Source organism: Citrus sinensis, chromosome 8, assembly GCF_022201045.2.
Source record: "Citrus sinensis cultivar Valencia sweet orange chromosome 8, DVS_A1.0, whole genome shotgun sequence".
Taxonomy (NCBI): Eukaryota; Viridiplantae; Streptophyta; class Magnoliopsida; order Sapindales; family Rutaceae; genus Citrus; species Citrus sinensis.
The window spans coordinates 7,688,880-7,712,599 of record NC_068563.1 but is presented as its reverse complement, the minus strand read 5'-3'; the positions used below and the strand labels follow the sequence as shown (position 1 = coordinate 7,712,599).

General features: G+C 31.4%; 1 protein-coding gene across 11 annotated transcripts; it reads right to left on the bottom strand.

Moving 5' to 3' along the window:
- Nucleotides 1-688: 688 nt before the first annotated feature.
- Nucleotides 689-17,970, bottom strand: LOC127899073 (probable disease resistance protein At4g27220). 11 transcript variants are annotated; one of them, XM_052431829.1, is made up of 7 exons: nt 8,828-8,940; nt 8,591-8,728; nt 8,433-8,508; nt 6,015-6,096; nt 5,081-5,157; nt 2,147-4,996; nt 689-1,557 (listed from the first exon to the last, which is right to left on the bottom strand). In XM_052431829.1, the coding sequence occupies exons 6-7, from the start codon at nt 4,985-4,987 to the stop codon at nt 772-774; spliced, it is 3,627 nt and encodes a 1,208-aa protein (XP_052287789.1). In that variant the 5' UTR covers nt 4,988-4,996; nt 5,081-5,157; nt 6,015-6,096; nt 8,433-8,508; nt 8,591-8,728; nt 8,828-8,940; the 3' UTR covers nt 689-771. The 11 variants fall into 11 exon arrangements, with proteins under 11 accessions (XP_052287789.1, XP_052287793.1, XP_052287791.1 ...); XM_052431833.1 differs by lacking the exon at nt 5,081-5,157; XM_052431831.1 differs by lacking the exon at nt 6,015-6,096.
- Between the last annotated feature and the right edge of the window lie 5,750 nt (nt 17,971-23,720).

The window sequence follows — 23,720 nt, the reverse complement described above, 5'->3', positions numbered from 1 at the left end:
ATGTTGTTAAATTACCTGATCAGATTTAGGCAGTGAAGTTGAGTGAGAAGAGGCGTACTGCAAAATCTCAAAAAACCTTGTTTGCCCATAAATGGCAGCCTTCTTCCAAAACAGAAGACCTATTTCCCTGGCCTTAATTCTCAGCTTCAACAAATTAAGATCAATTTCTTTCTCATGTTTTGCAGCATAAGGCCGAAATAAAACATTATATAACATAAGCCGTCCCCTGAAAATATTAAAAGTTGAAACTTTTAAAATAATTTGAATCAGAAATTTTACAGAGTACTGAAAAAGATGATGAATTAATGCCGATTTATGCACTTTTGTTTGGGGATACCAAAGATATATGAAGAATGCCAACTTAGCTTCACTGTACATCGGCAACCTTCATGATACAAGTAGACGAAAGCTAATACGCAATACTGTCACGTGACGTTGTACAATAGTATTGTTATTCATAAAATACAATATTTTTTTATTACAAGCAAAAGGGTGCGTAGGTTCGGACGTCATGATTTTACAAAATCAAGAATTAGAATCAGGTGCTGTATAACTTTGATTCTAATAATTTGAATTTATTAAATCCAAGCATCCAGACATGAATATGACTCGTTATATATAGGGAATTAATTAGTATTGTTGCAAAATAATCCTTAGTTAATAGTGTAAGCATTGATCCATACCAATATAATTATAACATGATATTAAATTACGCTATCAAACATAAAATGCTTCATAGAATGCACAATAGTAATAATACTATGTATAGAATCAATTAACTAAAGTTCTCCAGAATTCTTGGAATAATATATCTCCTGAATTTTCAGGAAGCATGGGACAATTATGAACAAAAACCTTATAAGATGGAATTGAGATCTGATAACCCGCAGGCCAAAAGTTGGTGAGGTTTGGTAAATCTGTCACTTCCAACACCTGAAGTTTATTCATAACAATTTCATTGTAATCCGTGACGTTTGCTCCATCTTTATGCCAGAATACTTCTTCTAATTCATCATTAGCTGTTATGAATAGGGACTCCAGTTTTTGAAGACTTGGAGCTACGCTGATATGAAATAGACGCTTTAGTTTGGGGCAATAACTGACAGTGATCATTGTGAGTTTTGGGAAACATACAGGTTGGAGATGATCCTCATCCTCATCCTCATCAATGATTTGCTCTAATTCCAAGCAGTTAACAATACCTAACAACTTCAATTGCGACAGATTTCGAGCAAGTGTTGATGAGAAGAGACGCCTCAGCATAGTGCACCCGTCCACTCTTAAATGGGTAAGATTTTGGAGGCTAAAATTATGCGTGGGACCTTCATGATATAATAATACTCGCAGTTCTGGAAGATGTTTCAATTGCAACGACTTCAAACATGGGAATAGTTTGTTTTCTTGTCCCTCAGCGATAATAGCTTCCACTTGAAATACCACTTGTACTCCAAGTTCTCCAATATCCAATGTTTCCAAATTTTCAAAGCCATGCTTCAACAGAGCGTCAATTGTGTCACGCAAATGGAAGCATTTGCCTACTTTTAGAATTCGTAATTTCTGAGACAAATAAGTAAATAACTTGATGTAATTAAAATTTGTTAGTAGCTAGGATTGTCAAATTGACAATTAAGCGACAAATACTTCAAAAAAAAATTCCTACAAAAATATAATACTACATATGTAAACTTATAAAATAATTATACTTTGTGAAAGTAACAAATTTATAAAAAATAAAAAGAAATTCGTTGAAAGAGATAATGTGAAGTGATATGACAGTGGTATCAGTTTGTTTGAGAAAAATTAGTATTTTATTTCTATGGTTAATTTAACTAATGAATTGAATTTGACTAATAATATATACTCTTTACAAGTGATTGCATCCAATTTTTTCATAAACCAAAACGAGATATGACTTTTATTTGAAGAATGAATTTTAGGCCCTAAAACAAAGAAATTTGCTCAAGATACTGAATCATTATTACTATCATCACCACTACCACCACCACCACCACTACCACCACCATCACCTTCATCTCAACAGGCCAAATGCAAGGTGATATAAATGACTGATTACAAAAGTTATCGATAAACTATCATTTTGAATAAAATTAAAGGAAAAAAAAAACATAAACACAAATGAACGTACCTCTCCAAGATACTGCAAATTGGCTTCAATTTCAGTACTGTTGACGGTCAATTTAGGACAGCTCGCAAGGTCTAACTCTTCCAATGCCGGCCAAGTTGAATAATAATTTTCTGAACAGAAGCTGATGAGTTCGGGGAGATCTTTAAATCTTAATTTTCTCAACGAAGGGAGCGCAAGTATTGTATTTCCATCTCCTACACTTATTTCCCTTTCATTATGATCAAATTTTGCTTCGACAATACATTCCAGTCTCTCGCAGTCACTCACTTCCAGACTTTTAAGCTGCACCAAACTTCGAGCTTGTGACAACGTGAAGATATATGTCAAATTGTTGCAATCTGACACAGTCAATTCTGTAAGAGATTGGAGGCTGATCACATGTTGGGCGGGCGCCTTCCATATCCACTTCAGTTCTGGTAATTCCCACATAGATAACTCTGCTAATCTTGAGAGCATCACAGGATTCCCACTCTTTCCATGCGGCGACTTAGAGGCATCCATTATGCATTCTAAATCTTTACAATCGGTGACATGAAGAATAGTCAACTCATTTAAGCCCCGTTCATCTATGCTTGGCACAATATTATGACAACCTGTTACCCCACTTAAATAAAGAATTTCCAGATTTTGATACAGTGCTGAAAAAATTCCTAGCGTCGCTTTAGGATGGTTATTCTCAATGATTAAGCACCTTGTCCCTAGATCATTTGCAATACTAAACTTGTCAACTTCACTGATGCGATACCTTTGTAATTTCGGAAATGAAAAGTCCTTTGGAAGACATACAACGGATCCGTCGGGTTGGGAGTCCGACTCAGCACACCTACCGTAACTTTCTTCTGAACTCATCCCTTCAACCTCCCAATCTTTTATTACACCATAAAATTCTTCTATTTGAGGAAATTTATTTATCGTAATAGGAGAAATGGAGCCAGTATCAATATACAGAAGTTTCAATCTACTAAGTTCATCCCCCAATCCATCTGGAATTTCAATGGGAGACTTCTCGAGATAAAGTATTTGAAGTCTCTTCAACTTTCCAAGGAAAGACGCGTCAGTCACCTCACATCGAATTAACTGCAGAACTCGAAGGTTATTGGCGAGGATCTGAAGTGATTTAAGTGAAAGAACTCCACCTATTACAGTGACAACTTTCAATGTTGGCATCTCTTTGAAAAAATGTTCTGGAACTTGCAATTTGTTGTCATATTCAGTATTCTCCAATCGCAAAATATGAAGGTTAGGGCATACCAAACCACTAGGAAGCTCTTCTTTTTCATTTCCCACCAAAGAGATTCCTCTGCATTGTTCTAGGTCTTCTTCCACTGCCAGTTCCTCCAATCCAATGCCAACTTTACTAGTAAAATATTTCTTCTCCACTTTGCCTATCCATAAGGCTACGTCGCGAACTACGTCATGCATTTTCACAAATCTGTCATCATCAATGTCTAACAGCAATGAAGAATCTTTGAGTCCTTTGATTGTTCCACGCAGTAGGCTTCTGGCTTTTTCGATTGACTCAGCTTGATACCAAACCAACCCCACTGCATATCCAAGCAAATCCTCCAAATCTATCTTATAATCTTCTGGAAACAGCGAACACAACAAGAAGCATGACCTGGAATCCTCACCATTCAAATAATCAAAACTAAACTTGAGACAACCGTAAACGCCCTGGGAATCCTTATCAATACCTTCTATCTTATCGAGTTTTGCATTTTGTAGTTTATCTAGTGCTACATTCCATTCATCAGCGGTTCTTCCTCTTAGTGCACTTCCAACAGCTTTAATAGCTAAAGGCAGCCCCTTACATTCATCAGCAACTTGTTTTGAAACATCAATCAAGGTTGTATCAGCAACATCAATGCCAGCATGCTTTCTTAGTAAATCCAATCCTTCATCTTGCTTTAGAACACCTAGTTGGATCTGCGTGTCACAACCCATGCGATCACAAACTGGCTGCAGGCGAGTGGTTAGAAGGATTTTGCAACAATTGTCTCTGTCACCAACGGGAATACCTACTTTTTCCAAGTCCAGTTCATTCCAGACATCATCAAGAATTATGAGCATCTTGCGGCTCTTACTCTCAGAGAACATCATGCGCAATCGGCGTGCTCTATCTTTTTCATATGTCTCTGTTAATTCCCAACCCAACGACTTTACTAGCTCACTTTGAACATTTATTATGTTTTGATCCTGAGATACAGTGGCTATCCCTACCTCATCGAAAACATTTTCTTCCCGAAGTTGATTGCCCACAAAGTTCGCCAAAGTTGTCTTTCCGACACCACCAATCCCATACAATCCCACTATCTTCGTGTTGTCTCCTTTCAGTGCTTTAATGATCTGATAGCAAGCCGATTCTGTAGTCGCGAAAGGCATAAAATGTCTTGGTATAGGCAATTCTTTGTCTGATGGAAGAGGTTTAGGACGCGCAACTGTGCTGAATTTGCTGCGGTCTTGTAGCAGATCGGACAGCTTGCGAGTCTCCTTTGATGCTTTTCTACCCATCCAATATTGGCAACCCCAATTAGGACACCATCCATTGAAACAACTCTTCTTTTCATCTAGCTTTGCTTTCAAAGTTCGGACATCGGCCATTTCTTTGACTACATCCGCCAGCCACTTCTCTACATCTTTCTCAACTACTATAGCGCAATGTTTTTGTCGTTCTTCTTCTACTTTTTCGTTGATGCCATCTTGCACCTCCTTCAAATTAGTTTCTTTATCCTCAAGTTCTTTAACAATGCTGTTGAAACAGAACAGATAGCGAGCTTGTTTTACGGTAGCATCCACCAATAACTCTCCAAGCTTTGATGCAATACCTGATAAAATTTCCATGCTATTTATCTGCAATTAACAAAGTTGATCTCAGTACGCTATAAGCAAAACAAGGAAGCTTGATCACAAGATCGAACGAGAACGTTTAATTACTTTTTTCTGTTTATTAGCGCCAACTTTGATCAATAAGAATAAAATAATGCAAGCACCGAGCTTTAAGTAGACTTTAGCTGCAAAACAGAAGAGAAGAACTAAGGTAAACGTGCTATATGGTGGATTATATTGAAATTAGATATATAGTAATATTCTAATGAGAGATTTTTAAAGTTATTAAGTTAAAAATAAATTAAAAATAAAAAAAATACGTTTTAACGTACTACATAATAAAATATAATATATTAAAATAAATAATTTATTTATTTTTTATTTTATCTTTAAATTATTCTTTTATTTAATTTTATATATATATATATATATATATATATATATATATATATATAAACAATTTAAGTGAAGCAAAGGACATTTTGGAGGCTTCTAAATTTTGGATTGCAATAAAGTGAAAATAGGGTTACTTTCAAAAAAGAAAAGGTTACAGTGAGTTGTCAATTTCATCCTGGTCGGCCAATAATACATCAACCTTTTGCTGAATCCGAATTATTATCACCGTCAAAAACCAATTATTGAATCACAACTAAAAAGCAATCTGTCTTCTTCTTGATTTCGTACTGTCAGAATGCAATCTATCAAGATTACGATTCCTCAACTCAAAATAGGCCACTGCTGTATTACGTTGAGTACACACTCTCAACGAAATATCGGACTTGTTATTATTACTGTAAATGTGTATATGTTAACGTTACATAGGGTGACTCTTCAAAATAATGATTTTTTAATGAAATAAATGAAAATTGAACGTACAATCTACCGTGAACACACCGTTCAATTAACCGTTTATTTCCCCTTAAATTTTTAATTTCAATGAAACGTAGATAAAATAGGAACCACACATCCATAAAAATACTATAGATTGAAGAAAATGAATTTTTCTTGTCAGTATAACTCCTTGTTCTCAGAAGTAACGTACCGAAATGAGAGCCGCTAGTTCACGGATGACAGATCTGGTGACTTCAAGAGCATGAAAAATGATTGAACTTTGGTAGAAAGGTCTGAAATGATATATCAGTGAGAATTGAAAGGTGGAAAGTGAAGTGATACACATGCCTTATCATCTATCATGAGGGGTAATTTGGTAAAATTGATTTAAAACTTTAAAAAAAAAAATTAATAAGAAGTTTTGTGTCCAACTGCTTGCATTTGGGGTATCTTTCGGGTTGTTGTTGAGAGGATGAGTTTAAATTGTTTAATTAAATATAAGATTTTCACTTTTCTTTTATATATTTTTCTTTAGAATGAATTTAAACTTCATTCTTATTAAATTCATTTTTTTAAATGAAGGTAAATTTCTCTACACAAATTTTGGGTATATTTTATAATTAATGTTCAACATATCTCTAAATTATATTATAAATATTTTATTTAAAATCTCAACAGATTTTATAACACACAAAAAGAAATATATATATATATATATTGTAATGTTCTAACAAGAGATCTTTAAAGTTATTAAGTTAAAAATAAATTAAAAATAAAAAAATATGTGTTTTAACATATTACATGGTAAAATATAATGTACTAAAGTGAGTAATTTATTTATTTTTTATTTTATCTCTTAATTTAATAATTTAAGATATTTTTTACTTAAAGATTGTGGTAAATTGAATAATTTGTATAAGGATAATTTGAGGTTTGTATAATTTATATAAAGATAATCTGTAAAATAAGCTAATATGTCAATTTTAAAAGAGCGATATTAGTAATGATAAATTTATCAAATTTTTTAATAAAGATTTTGTTTAAAAATTGGCCAACTGGGTTTCATGAGGAAAATAGAGGAGCATGAACGGCGGCACTTTTAATTTTTATTGTTGTTGTACAAATGAAATTTCAAAAGATTGAAAGGCTAAGGGGCCAGACGGCCAGTAGGAAAAATTAATTTTATTTTTAAAGTATGGTCAACAATACTGACTTGGAGGTGATTGACGCTAACCAACCATCTTTAACTGAAGAATTAATACAAACAAATGGCAAGAATAATATAATGAAAATTAATGTAATAAAAAATTGCATTAAAAGACTTGGAACTTAAAATTCTCGACCATTTTATCTGTGTATGGTTTTTAAGGCAAAGCTTATGTTACATTGGCTGTATGTTACAGCCATAAAGTTGTAAAGCCTTAGAAAATACAATAATTATTAAAAAGTTTAATAAATTTTAAAGTTTTACTTTCAATCCCAAGCTGCAGCTAGATAGCAGTACTGCAATTACTTCAATTTTTTTTTTGAAGTTTTTCATTTTATTTTATAACAAATTTAGTACCAAATTACTCAACAATTATTTTTATTTTATTTAATTGAATCTCTAACGTATTTAATCTCATATCTATTGAGTTTTTATTCATTATATTAATAATCTCTTACTTTAATATATCATGATTTTCAATGTTTAAATCTTTCATTAATTGTTTAACTTTATTAAATTATTTAGTCAATTTGATCTCTTAACTTTTTTTTTCTTCATTAAAATTATTAATTTCTAATATGTTGTTTATACTTTCTATATCATTTATAAATAAATTTGGGTTTTCTAATTTATTTAATAAATATAATGACATTCAGTTTAATCGATTATTTCTCCATATCTAAATCATTGATCATATCAAAGGATTTAAATCTTCTATAGAAAAATTATTTTTGCCTATAGCTAGAAGGTGGTAACTTATTGATTTTTATGTTTTGTGAAATTATTAGAGGTTTCGGTAATTTATTCATTATACTATCTTTCTAATAATTTATTAAATTCATAACATATTTATCACATATAATATCCTTATAATTCAAGATACTAAATTTAGATTACAAAATCTATGTGACAAAATTGATGGTATGTTTTTAGGATGAAAAAAATAGATTGAATATATATGTGTGTGCGCATTAGAAGAAAAATCTTGTTTATGTCCCAAGAGAGACAAAAAATTATAAATACATGTTCAAAAAGACATTTAAAATTTGTGAATTTTTATGAATATGATAATCAGTTAGATCTTTATAAAAATATGGTAAAAACTCTATAAAGTTTAAAAATAGATATAGAAGAGATGGACAACAAAACTATTTAATTAGACAAAATCAATGAGGACTTATTTTTAAAAAAAAGTAAATATGTGATTAAAAATAAATTTTTATAAATTACTATCACACCTATACTTGATTTTACGCTAAAATAGTTCTCCATTGGATTTAAAAAATTGTCAAAATCAATAACCCATATTTATTGATGATTTATTACATTATTTGTAGCATAAGCTTCGCCTAACTGCAAAATTGCGATTAAAAGTAAAACAAACATGAAGCTAAAAGCCTATGAAACAATAATATAGCATACCTTCTTCCTCATATATCCTCAATTACTGCTGAAAGCTCCAGTTAGAGAGTCGCACAAGTTCGGAGAAAATTAAAAGCTGCATCCAGCAATATAAATAAACATCAGATCTAGACAACATAGCATATATCTAGCTAATTAACAGGACTTGACTAGCTTACAGAATCTGTAAGCTACAGACAGCAGCATCAGCCGTTGGATGTGGAGTGAGAAACTAAACAATAGACAATCGGATGGTGGGATGACGGGAGATGTTTGTTACAGAATCTGTACCATAGACAGGTCCTAATTAACAGCATCTATAGGTCATTGTCCTCAGTCAAATCTTTCATTCTTAGATTAAAAAAAAAAATTGAAATAATAACTGTTAAGTGATATAGGAAGCAGAAGTAACGTACCGAAATGGGAGCAGCTAGTTCACAGATGACAGATCTGGTGACTTCAAAGAGCATGAAAAGTGATTGAACTTTGGTAGAAAGGTCTGAAATGATATATCAGTGAGAATTGAAAGGTGGAAAGTGAAATGATACACATGCCTTTATCATCTATCATGAGGGGTAATTTGGTAAAACTGATTTAAAATTAAAAAAAAAAATTAATAACAAGTTTTGTGTCCAACTGCTTGCATTTGGGGTATCTTTCGGGTTGTTGTTGAGAGGATGAGTTCAATTAAATATAAGATTTTCACTTTTCTTTTATATATTTTTCTTTAGAATGAATTTAAATCTCATTCTTTTTAAATGAAAGTAGATTTTTCTACACAAATTTTAGGTATATTTTATAATTAATGTTCAACAAATCTCTAAATTATATTATAAATATTTTTATTTAAAATCTCAACAGATTTCATAACACACAAAAAAAAATACATATATATATATATATATTGTAATGTTCTAACAAGAGATTTTTAAAGTTATTAAGTTAAAAATAAATTAAAAATAAAAAAAAATATGTGTTTTAACATATTACATAATAAAATATACTGTATTAAAGTGAGTAATTTATTTACTTTTTATTTTATCTCTTAATTTAATAATTTAAGATATCTTTTATTTAATAATAATTATTAAAATTTCTGTTTCCCGTTAAACGCAGCATAAGTGAAGCAAAGGACATTTTGGAGGCGTCTACCGACCGACCATTTTGGATTGCAATAAAGTGAAGGGTCCCGCTAACTTACAGCTTATGTCAATTACATTCATAACAAATTAATAATTGTCTTTTGTTCAATTATCTGTTCATTTCTTCAATCAAGTCCTCGTATCCTTTTAATTTATGATAAGATCCTCGCATGGACCAGATCTGCATGTGTGATAATTACGGCGGGAGCCCCATTTCTTAATTTGAATGGTCAGATCATGATTACACTTACAGACCCACAGAATAATGCCAACAACCAACCAACTGTTAATTTCCATGGACACAAAAACCCCCAACTAGTGCTTGCTAAGTACTTAACTACACATATATAAATTAATCACATGTAATTTTATTTTTATATTTTACCATTGACTCTAATATTAGATTCCCGCTAAACCAACCCAGTGTCCTTTTATTTTTTAGCATTAATATTAGGGTCCCGCTAACCTTAATATTAGCGAGACCCAATGTCCTTTTATTTTTCACCATTTCTTCAACCAAGTCGTCATATCTTTGATTGTTAATTCTGAGCTGATGAATGGTTTCTTCGTCCATTGTTTCGACATTTATTAAAAAAATTTAACTTTTCGCTGTACTTTTATAAGGGTCTAATGTTTATAAAAATTTATAAATTCGGAATACATTTTAACACCTACATTTATAATTTCTTATTTCACTTGAGACATAAATTAAAATTTTTCTTTTAATATGTCTATATATATTTCTCATCTATTTTTCCATCCAAAGCACACACCATCATCGCCACTCTCATCTCTCGCCACTCTCATCTTCAAACTTTCTTGGTAAAAATTTCAATTATGAAACAAAATTATCGTCCTCTGTGCATTTTATTTTGATTTTAAAAGAAGAAGACTTCATACTACTAAGCACTTTCTCTGTGTCTATTGCTAGAAAGTCGCCCAAAGAATTCTTTTTAGACTAGTTTACAGTGTATCATGTTGGGCCGTGTGGAACAATCGTTGAGGTGAAGATGTGCCTCTTCCAACTGAGTCTAATTCGAATAAGGACGTTGCCCCCCTGCAAATCTAATCTAGATTAGAATGTAAAATTTTAATGATATTTTAAAATAATTAGATAAATTTTAATTTATCCGCTACTAAGAATGAGAATCTGCAATGTATCTCCCATTATGAAAATATTAATTTACTCTAATTAATTACTAAGTAAATAAAAAAATTAATCAATAAAAAAATTAATCAATGCAACCTTATTTTCCATTGTCTTGTAAATAAAAATGAGAGTAAATTAATAATTTCATATTTTTAAAGAGTAAACAAAAAATTGTCATTTTACTTAGAGATGAATAGAAGTTTACATTATATATTATATTATAGCCAAATATACACAAATTCTATAGTAAACATTTGTATAGAGCTATGAAAAGTAATAAAATAAGACTGTAAGAATTCGTAAACATAAATAATTGCTAAAAGTTATTTTTTTTTTCACAAAAACTGTCTGAAATAGAAGAATAATTATTACATATGCAGATATGCTCCCATACAAGGATCTTATCGTAAATTGAACAAATATGAGGTTTGATTGAAGAAATGAACGCATATTGGATAAAAGAAAAATTTATAATAAAGACAAGTATCAATTTGTAATGAATGTAACTTACATAAGCTGTAAGAAAAATCCCAGCAGATTTCATAACACACAAAGAAAAATACATATATTTATTGTAATGTTCTAATGAGAGATCTTTAAAGTTATTAAGTTAAAAATAAAAAAAATACATACTTTAATATATTATATGGTAAAATATAATGTATTAAAGTGAGTAATTTATTTATTTTTTTAATTTTATCTTTTAATTTAATAATTTAAAATATCTTTTTATTTAATAATAGTTATATATATATTAATTATAAAAATAAAAATAAACAATTTAAGTGAAGCAAAGGACATTTTGGAGGCTTCTACGGACTTACCATTTTGGATTGCAATAAAGTGAGAACAGTAGACTACCAATATACTGTTTTGGATTGCAATAAAGTGAAAATGGGTTAATTTCAAAAAAGAAAAGGTGACAGTGAGTTGTCAATTTCATCCTTCTCGGCCAATAATACATCAACCTTTTGCTGGATTATTATCACCGACAAAAACAAATTATTGAATCACAAGCGAAAAGCAAGCTGTCGTCTTCTTCTTAACTTCGTAATTTGGCTGTCAGAACGCAATCTATCAAGATTACGATTCCTCAATTCAAAATAGTGCTTTTTCTGATTAAATAAATGAAAATTGAACGTACAATCTGCCACGAACACACCATTCAATTAACGGGTCCATCTACTTATAACAGTCGTAAAGTGTTACCAACTTTTATTTTATGTGATGTTAAATTTTATTTAATTTCTTTTTTATTTATTTATATTTTATTTATAAGTTTAGTAATATTTTAAAATGTAATTTTATTTTAGTTAATATTATTTATTTTTTATATTTATTTATAAGTTTATGTGTTTTGGTTGATAATTTTTTAAAATGTAATTTTATTTTATTTAACATTATTTATCTTTTTAAAAAGAATAAATATAATAACAAGTCCATGACTAAATAACATTAAATAAATTAAATAATATTAAAAATGATATTATTTTTAAGACACTATTTATTTTTTAATATTATTTAGTTTTTTAAAGAATAAATATAATTATAAGCCTATGACTAAATAAAAAATATTATTAATTTTTTAACACTCATTACTTATTATTTTATTTTATTTAACATTATTTAGTTTTATGAAAGAATAAATATAATAGTAAGTCTGTGACTAAATAATATTAAATTAAATTAAATTAAATAATATTAAAAATGATATATATTTTTAAGGCTCACTATTTATTATTTTATTTTATTAATATTATTTTTATTTTTTAAATATTATTTATAATAATAAGCTTATGATTAATTAATGTTAAATAAAAAATAATATTTATTTTTAAGTCTCCCTACTAGTTATTTTATTTTATTTAATGTTATTTAGTTTTTTGAAAGAATAAATATAATAATAAGCATATGACTAAATAATATTAAATAAAATGAAATAAATAATATTAAATAAGATTTATTTTTAATAAAATAAATAATATTAAAAATTTATTCTTTTAAATAAAATATATAATATTAAAAATATAATTGATTTTTTAATACTCACTACTAATTAAACAATATAAATTGAAAACAATCCGAACTTATGTGTTAAAAATTTTAACTCTTTAACTTGTTTGTGTTTTTAATAAATAATAGGGAGTGTAATGTTAATATTCAAATGAACAAATATCTATCATTAAAATTATTTTTTTCTTAAATCTAATGGTAAATGACTGAAATCAAGAAAAAATAAAAAATTAGTAGTACCTTACAACTATTGCAAGATAGCTGAGCCCTCAATTAACCGTTTATTTCCCTTTAAATTTTTAATCTCAATGAAACGTAGGTAAAATGGGAACCACATATATATAAAAATACTATAGATCGAAGAAAATGAATTTTTCTTGTAAGTATTTTTTGTTAATACGAAAGAATTCTAACGAGTTAATACAAAAGTATCATAAGTTTATTGTAGTACAAGAGATTTTTTTTCCTTTGCTGTTAAGAGTTTTCGAGATACAAAAAAATGGGTGAAGGATGAAGATGAGAGAAGAAAAAATATTAAGAATAGATTTTGCATTTTGACGGGTTTTATAGAGTAAACCCTATATTTGCAAATCTGACAATTTTTAATGGGGGTGTTATGAAAATAAAGGTGTTTAAAGTATAAATAGTTACATCCAAAATTTAATGATAAAGCTTTAAGAAAAAATTTCACTCGTATAAAAAAAAAAGAGGCTCGGCTTAGCCCAAATTTTTTTTATTAACCGTCCAGTCGCTAATGTAATCCCTTTTTTTATGAGATTCTTTGGCGTTTTAATTTAGTCTATTGTTAGCGATCCTATTAGCTGTTATATGCATCTATTTTTATTATGCTCCCCAAGTAAATATGTTTCAACCTTGAATAAATATTTCTCAGTATGATAAGTCATTTTTTGGGACATCATTTTTCTGACACGCTCTTGGATTTGGTGAAAATAAATTGTATACTTTTAATGAAGAAAAGTAAAAGATCAACAAAATATTTTGTTGTTTTAGACGACTTTTGCGTTGTCAAGAGCGCCTGGGCTGGGCCTTCTCAGCTACTTGCATTAAATGCTACACGATATAGGGGAAAGAAATCTGATCATTACCGCTGTAAAATGTTCACCTACGAAAATAGAATGCATGGCCGGAATTTGCGGAAGGCGGGATGAAATAAGGGTACGCTTAGTGTTATTTTTTCAAATAAGCCAGTCACTACCAGTCACGATACACAGTCACTGCTGGGGTGTGTGTAGAAAATGCGTGCTACTACTAAAAATTATTGCTGTCACAACATCACACACTTTATTTTAAAAAATAAAAATTATTACTGTCACAACATTACACACTTTCTTCGCCGTCTAGAAAATGCGTGCAACTACTAAATTGGCACAATTAATGCCCATCGAAAAGGCCATCAATTTAGCCAGCAATTTTATCAAAATTTCAACAATTGAAGAAATAATGATCACAAACGGAACAGGTGAATTTTAAAGTTGAATAAATCTTGAGATACACACAACAAAGCCTTGAAACTTTATTCTTCACAATTTGAGCACGCACGAAATATTAAACAAGTATAGAACAAAGCTTATTATTAGCTTCTTGTGCGAACTGAACATGCTGAAATGTGTTTTTTTTTTTTTTGGGATTTTTGGAATTTTTTGAAATCATTCATGTTTGCTGCCATCTTTTTCTTCGCTGGCGTCTTCCTCTCTTGGCTGGCATCTGCCTCGTCTGTAGTTTGCTGTGCCTATATATCCAACCAATAAATTGGGCATTAAATACGATTGAATGATGAATAAAATGATAAAAAAAAAAAACAAACAGAGAAAATTATAATATAACACATATATATATTGAAAGAGAAATTTTGATTTTAGGATAGATCAATTAGCTATCACAAACGAAAACATGAACCAACTATGTATAGAGTCAATTAATTTAAAGTTCTCAAGAATTACCTCTGCTCCAGAATTCTCGGAATCATCTTCTCCTTATGAATTTCCACTTAAGCTTGGGACAATTACGAACAACAGCTCCATAGGATGCAGATGGAAATGGGATCTTATAACCCGCAGGCCAAAAGTTGGTGAGGTTTGGTAAGTCTTCCAGTATCAAGTGCCGAAGTTCATTCATAACAATTTCATTGTAATCCGTGACGTCTGCTCCATCTTTATGGCAGAATACTTCTTCTAATTCATCATTACCTACTATGTATAGTTGCTTCAGTTTTTGAAGACTTAGAGCTACGCTGATATGAAATAGATGCTTTAGTTTGGGGCAATAACGGACAACGATCCATGTGAGTTTTGGGAAACATACAGGTTGGAGATGATCCTCATCCTCATACTCATCAATGATTTGCTCTAATCCCCGACAATTAAAAACAGCTAACTCCTTCAATTGCAACAGATTTCGAGCCAGTGACAACGTGAAGATATAAGTCAAGTTGTTGCACTCTGACACACTCAATTCTGTAAGAGATTGGAGGCTGATCACATGTTGGGTGGGCGCCTTCCATATCCACTTCAGTTCTGGTAATTTTGAGATATATAACCTTGCTAATCTTGAGAGCATCACAGGATTCCCACTCTTTCGATGCGGCGACTTAGAGGCATCCATTATGCATTCCAAATCTTTACAATCGGTGACATGAAGAATAGTCAACTCATTTAATCCCCTTTCATCTATGCTTGGCACAATATTATGACAACCTCTTACCCTATTTAGATAAAGATTTTCCAATTCTGGATACTATGCTGAAAAAATAACTAGTGTTGCTTTAGGATGGTTATTCTTAATGTATAAGCTCCTTCTCCCTCTATAAATTGTACAATCATTGCTGTCAGCTTTATTGATGTCATACCTTTGTAATTTCGGAAATGAAAAGTCTTTTGGAAGACATACAACGGATCCGTCGGGTTGGGAGTCCGACTCGTCGGATTGGGAGTCCGACTCAGCACACCTAGCGTAACTTTCTTATGAACTCATCCCTTCAACCTCCCAATTTTTTATCACACCATAAAATTCTTCTAATTGAGGAAATTTATTTATCGTAATGGGAGAAATGGAGCAAGTATCAATATACAGAAGTTTCAATCTACTAAGTTCATCCCCCAATCCATTTGGAATTTCAATGGCAGACCGCTGGAGACAGAGAATTTGAAGTCTCTTCAACTTTCCAAGAAAAGACGCGTCGCTCACATCACATCGAATCAACTGCAGAACTCGAAGGTTATTGGCGAGGAATTGAAGTGATTTAACTGAAAGGACTCCACCTATTATAGTAACAACTTTCAGTGCTGACATCTCTTTAAAAAAATGTTCCGGAACTTGCAATTTGTTGCCATATAGAGTATTCTCCAGTCGCAAAATATGAAGGCTAGGGCATACCAAACCGCTAGGAAGCTCTACTTTTTCATTTCCCACCAAAGAGATTCCTCTGTATTGTTCTAGGCCTTCTTCCACTGCCCATTCCGCCAATCCAATGCCAACTTTACTAGTAAAATATTTCTTCTCCACTTTGCCTATCCATATGGCTACATCGCGAACTATGTCATGCATTTTCACAAATCCGTCATCATCAATGTCTAACAACAATGAAGAATCTTTGAGTCCTTTAATCGTTCCACGCAGTAGGCTTCTGGCTTTTTCGATTGACTCAGCTTGATACCAAACCAACCCCACTGCATATCCAAGCAAATCCTCCAAATCTATCTTATAATCTTCTGGAAACAGCGAACACAACAAGAAGCATGACCTGGAATCCTCACCATTCAAATAATCATAACTAAATTTGAGACAACCGTAAACGCCCAGGGAATCCTTATCAATACCTTCTATCTTATCGAGTTTTGCATTTTGTAGTTTATCTAGTGCTACATTCCATTCATCAGCGTTTCTTCCTGTTAGTGCACTTCCAACAACTTTAATAGCTAAAGGCAGCCCCTTACATTCATCAGCAACTCGTTTTGAAACATCAGTCAAGGTTGTATCAGCAACGTCAATGCCGGCATGCTCTCTTAGTAAATCCAATCCTTCTGCTTGGTCTAGAGCATCTAGTTTAATCCGCGTGTCACAACCCATGCGATCACAAACTTGCTGCAGGCGAGTAGTTAGAAGGATTTTGCAGCAATTGGCGGGAATACCTACTGTCTCCAAGTCGAGCTCTTTCCAGACATCATCAAGGATTATGAGTATCTTGCGGCCTTTACTCTCAGAGAACATCAAGCGCAATCGATCTGCTCTTTCTTCTTCATCTTTCTCCTTTAATTCCCAACCTAACCACTTTACCAGCTCACTTTGAACATTTATTATGTCTGGATCCTGAGATACAGTGGCAATCCCCACCTCATCGAAAATCTTTTCTTGCCGAAGTTGATTGCCAACAAATTTTGCCAGGGTTGTCTTTCCTACTCCACCGAGACCATGCAATCCCACCATTTTTGTGCTGCCTTTTTTCAGTGCTTCAGTGATCTGATTACAAGCCGATTTTGTAGTCTCAAAAGAAGAAAAAAATCTTGGAATATGCATTTCTTTGTCTGATGGTAGAGGTTTAGGAAGGGCAACTGTGTTGAATTTGCCGCGGTCTTGTAGATCGGACAACTTGCGAGTCTCCTTTGATGCTTTTCTACCCATCCAATATCGGAAACCCCAATTAGGACACCATCCATTAAAACAACTCTTCTTTTCAGCTATCTTTGTTTTCAAAGTTTGGACATCGGCCATTTCTTTGACTACATCCGCCAACCACTTCTCTACATCTTTCTCAATGTCAATGGCGCGGTGTATTTGTCGTTCTTGTTCTACTCTTTCATGGATGCCATCTTGTGCCTCCTTCAAATTAGTTTCTTTATCCTCAAGTTCTTTAACAATGCTGTTGAAACAGAACAGATAGCGAGCTTGTTTTACGGTAGCATCCACCAATAATTCTCCAAGCTTTGATGCAATACCTGCTAAAATTTCCATGCTATTTATCTGCAATTAACAAAGTTGATCTCAGTACGCTATAAGCAAAACAAGGAGGCTTGATTACAAGATCGAAGGAGAACGTTTAATTACTTTTTTCTGTTTATTAGCGCCAGCTTTGATCAATAAGAATAAAATAATGCAAGCACCGAGCTTTAAGTAGACTTTAGCTGCAAAACAGAAGAGAAGAACTAAGGTAAACGTGCTATATGGTGGATTATATTGAAATTAGATTACTTTAGAAATTTTTAAACAAATATATCAAGCATCAAATTTAATAGAATTTATATAAGCCTCAGAGTTCGTTGCGAGGGGGTGGTTTTCGAGTAGTGGGTTCAAGACTGGGAGGAGGTAAGGGTAAAAAAATAAATTTGATCTTTGTCCACTCCTTATTTATTTATTTTTTCGATGAGCTCGTCGTAGATTAATTATTTTCAAGGTAAGGCTGGTTGTAAAAAATTTAAAATAATATTATGTTTTAATTATAATTTTATAAAATTATAATTTATTTAATTTTTCTTTAATAATTAAGACAATTGTAACCAACTTCATGAAAGTAGAAAAATTAATTAAAAGTTATTATTGATAAAAAAAATACACAAAATTTTTTGCAAATGAAATTACATTATTTAGAACAATTACATAATTGTAACACTTGGAACAATTACATAATGATCTTCAAATAACATTGTAATATTTGGAACAACTATATTTATTCATAAATTTCTTGATTTTCTTCACCTCCTTGCATCTTGATTTTCTTCACCTCTTTGTATATGATCTTCAATATTTAATTTCTACAAAAAAAAGAAGCACAAAGGTTAGTTAACTTCTACACATGATAATTAAATAAAATTATGTAACCAAAAAAAAAAGTTTGTAAGGAAAATAAGCTAGGAAGATAGAGTGAGAACAAGGGAATGAGAATTATAAGAGTGAGAGAACTTAGAGATAAAAATGAAAGAGAGAAGAATAATACAAATATATATAACATGCTTGTCTTTTGCGACCACGTTTAAATTTGGTCGCAAAAACTTGTTCAAATTGAGTTTAATTGTATAAGGCGGTTCAATTTCTGCCAAAATATTTCATTTTTAGCGACCAAATAATGATTTGTCGCAAAAATTATTATAAATATCTTTTTTATTATTTGGTTGGCGGTAGATTACCCGCCAAAATCTTTTGACTTTTTGCGACAACTTGAAAGGGGTCGCAAAAAGTAGATATTTTGAGACGAAAATTTAGTTGTCACAAAAAGGAAGTCGTACATTATTTTCATCACTTTCTTTTTTGCGACGAAATCTTGAAGTGGTCGCTGAAAGTATAGAATTTGTGACGACAATGTTTTTGGTCGCAAATAAATTAAAAGTAAATATAATTGGCAAATGCTTTTGTGACGAAAATTGTGTTTGGTCGCAAAAAGTGAGTTTTTGTGATGAACTTAATTTGGTTACAGAAAAACAAGACATTTAGCGACGAGATTGCCTATGGTCATAAAAAGTGACATTCTGTGACAAAAATTATATCGTCACAGAAAATATGGTCGCGAAAGAATATAATTCTTGTAGTGGTGTTCGCGGATCAGATTTTACGGATTTGACATCAATCCATTTCCGATCCATGATTTCGCGGATTATAATTTTTCAATCCAATCCAATCCACGGATTGATAAAATTCAATCCAAATCCAATCCATACATCTGCGGATCAGATGCGGATTTGACTCAATCCATATCCAATCCATACATCTGCGGATCGGATGCAGATTTGACTCAATCCATATGCAATCCAACATTTTGGGCATTAGTTTTCGAATTAAAAATTTTTAGTTCTCTCCAACTAATGAAATAAAAAAATCTAATATAAAAATAATTTTGCTACCAATTAAATTTAAAATTGAATAAAATTTAAATAAATTAATTGTTTAAATAAAGCTAAAATAATACATTCAAAATTTCAAAATAGAACACATCGAGACTAATTATTCAAATATAGCTACAATAATACGTTCAAAGTTTCAAAATATAACACACCAAGCTTAATTGTTCAAATAAAGTTACAATAATACATTAATATAATACCGAAATTAATTGTTCAAATAAAGCCACAATTAATTGAAATGGTGAAGTTTCAGAAACCAAACACAGTCTGATCCTTCACCAGGGCTATTGCGCCTGTCAAAAAGTGGTGATTACGGAACCATCCACGATGGGAACCAAGAGAAGCCGTACGAGTGGCGATCTTGAAGGTTGTGATAGTGAAATTGTTCAGCTGGAACCAGTGAATGTGAAGTGGATCGATGGACTTGGGAAAGAAGATGGCTTGCTCTCGCCGGAATCGCGCGGCCGATGTCCTTTAAATTCTTGTCAAGAGTGTATCCAACTAGTATTGAGTGTTGCTAATGTGTGTGACGGCGGGGAAGCTTGGGTTTTTTATTTGCAAATTGTTAGTGACTTGACGTTATGTTACTTTGCTTTTGTTAGTGCATGTGACTTTGCTTTTATTTTGTTTTACAATTTTTACAAGTTATATTTATATATTTGATTATTTAATTATTTTTTATTTTATATTATTATTGAGTAATGGCTAAGATATGTTATAGTGCTTAGTAACTATGCAATGTCACATTTATTATTTTTTTAATTAAATTTATAATAATTTTTTAATTATATATATATATATATTTTGCGGATTCACGGATTTCTGTGGATTTATAGAAGTAAATCTATATCCAATCCATCGACTGCGGATTTTTAAATTTTCAATCCATATCCAATCCACCAATTCACGGATCAGATTTATATGAATCGGATTCAGCGGATTGAGCGGATCAGATTGGATTCTGAACACCCCTAGACTGAAAATAATAAAGTGAAAATAAAATATTACCAATCTATTATTCAAAAGATTACCCGTCTACCATTTTGGATTGCAATAAAGTGAAAATAATAGATTACCAATCTACTATTTTGGGTTGCGGGAAAAAAAGAAGAAGTGAAAATGGGTTACTTTCAAAAAGAAAAAGTGTCCACTTCATCTTGTCTGCCACTAAATCGACTTTTCGCTGGATTATTATCACCGTCAAAAATAAATTATTGCCACCACAAGCAAAAAAGCAATCTATCTTCTTCTTGATTCCATAATTCGGCTGTCAAAAAGCAAACTAGATCATTTCTCAATTCAAAATGATGCTCTTTTTGATGAAATAAACGAAAATTAAACCTGCAATCTGTCACAAACACGCCATCTAATTAATAATTTATTTCCCCTTATTTTTAATCTCTATAAAGTATAGATCTAATAAAAACTACACGTATGTAAAAAGACTATAGATTGAAGAAGTGAATTTTTCTCGTGCGTAAATAACGAAAGAATTGTAACAAGTTAATATAAGAGTATAATAATAGTACAAGAGATTTTTTTTTCTTTTGATGTTAAGAGTTTTTTATGTATTTAAAGAGAGAGAGAGAGAGAGAGTGAAGGAAGAAGATGAGAGAAGAAAAAACATTAAGAATAGTTTTGCCATTTTGATGAGTTTTATAGAGTAAAATTTATATTTTCAAATATAATAATCTCTAATTGGTTGTTATGAAAAAAAAAGGGTATTTAATTAGTATATTATTTTTCACTTTAGCACCAAAGTTGGCACCAAAACCATTAAATTTGAAAGAGCTGTTGCAAGGTGGCTAGGACTTTTCCTATGAAAATAAAGGCATGCATGTAGGGGTGGGCATCAAATCGGATTCGGATAGATTTGATTCGAACCGAAATGCCACCAAGAAAATGTAAGGAAATTTTACTTAGTCATAGAATTGTTATGAAGTGGCTTCGGCATCAGAAGATTCCAACGTCCACCAAGCACCATTATCTTCCTTCAGCTACAATCTGCATCACCAGCATGAGCTATATCATTAACATTTGTATTCTCACTCTCATCATCCCAATCAAGTGCTTCTTCTCCACCTCTGGATTATAAGGCCATTCAAGCCTCTTCAAAACAACCAATACAGCTGCCTTCCTTGCCTTGCGGATTAATATATCCCTCGAAGAAAATACTTGATTTGAGCTACTTCTTAATATGAATGATAACTAAGTTAGTAGATAACAATATAAGAATAGTTAAATCTATCTATTATCGATGGATATTTTTAGGGATGGCCAACGGGCCGAGAGGCACGTGTCCGTGCAGTACAGTAGGTACGATCACATTTTGGTAGGGTACGACGTATGGTACAACACTCATGTGGACTCGGCTGGACTGAGAATTTTAGGCACATAGGCCTTAAAAGCATGACACGATCTGAGATGGGATAAAGCATGACATGTGGAAAGGCCTGTTATAAGTACATTTCATTGGTAGGCTAGTATGCGGCCAAAGTATATCAAAGTAAATTTTTTTAATGAAAATAAACTTAAGATCTTATGTTTTACATAAAACTTGAAATTGAATATATTAAAGCATTTTATTAGCACAAGTTTTTTTCAAATTCATTTAATTCTTAATTTAAAAAATGCTCTAATTGTTTTATATTTATAATTTATTAAATGAATAAATGGTATAATGATTTTAATAAATAAAATTATCAATATTATGATTTTATAAATGTATGCATTGATGTTATTATGGACTATGATTTATAACTCTATATAAGTTTAAGTTAAAAATTAAGTTAACCCCTAAAAAAACTTTATTATTATTATTACTACTACTACTACTGATGCTATTGTTGTTGTTAAATATTAGAAAGAATTTTAATATCATAAGGTCTAATTTAGTAGTTAATATTACATTCTTTTAATAATAATCACTACTACAAAAATGACTTTTACTGACACTTTGTTTCTGACACTTTGAAAAAAATGTCAGTAATTACCTAACTATGCACCATTTTCTGCTTTTAACAAATAAATGTCACAAATTATTAATACTAATGTATCAGTAAATTAAATATTAGAGATCACTGATACTTCAGCATCAGAGATCTAAAAAAAATCATTAAAATGTGTTTTGATTTTAACTCGAACCTGCGACTTCTAAAACTCAAAACTTTTACGTTTAGATTGCAAACCACTGGACCCCATAAAATTGAGTTAGAATTACAATGTTATATAAAATATTAACATATAAAAAACCAAACCCTAATTCCCCTTTTCCATTGTGCAATAGAGCCCATGCCGCAGCTGCTGCATAATATCCTTGCCTTTCTTGACTTCTTCTTCTCTATCGTGAAAGATGCCGAATGACAAGGCCCAAACGCCCACGTCCACGGCCGCGCCCAACCCCCACGGTTGCGCCCACCCCCACGCCGTTGCCACTGTCACTTCCGTTCAAGTGGTTCGACACTGCAGGTACTAAATTAAGAATTTAAAACATGTAAAACGAAAGTAAAACATATCCCAAACTTAGCAATTGTCCCCGTCTCGCTGTCTTTTATACACACAAATCTCTAACCCAAACTCAAACCCAAAACTGTCTCTTGCCTTTCTCTTTCTCTTTCCTTTTTCTCTTCTCGATCTCTTTCCTTTTTTTTCTGTCCATTCACAAATTCGTTCATTTAACTCAAATAGATAATATAAAGCTAAAACCCTAAGTGAGGCTTTTATTCCCTTTTTCCTTTTTTTTTCCCAAATTGAAAAACGGACCAAAACCGTAATCGAGGCTTCTTTCATCAATTTTTTTTTTCTTTTTATGGTCAAATTTCTCTTTTTTTTGTTCAATATTCAAAACCCATTTTCTTGAATTTGAATAAAATTATTGAGAAATTAGTTAATTTTCTTGCTATGGAAGGGATACCACACCTTATACGTAGACCTGTGAAGGAGATTTTCAATGACTTTAAGGGCAAACATGTTGCCTTGATTAAGGCTTAACTGCTAGTAATGGCTTAATATTTTATTTTCTTTGTCAAATTAATTAATAGATTTGTTTTATTTTAGCTTATGATTATTGGGGTTTTTTGTTAATTTAATTTTCTGGGTTGTTGCAGATGTTGAGAAATTCTCCCAGTAGTGCAGTCTTGGTGGGATTTCTTTTCCA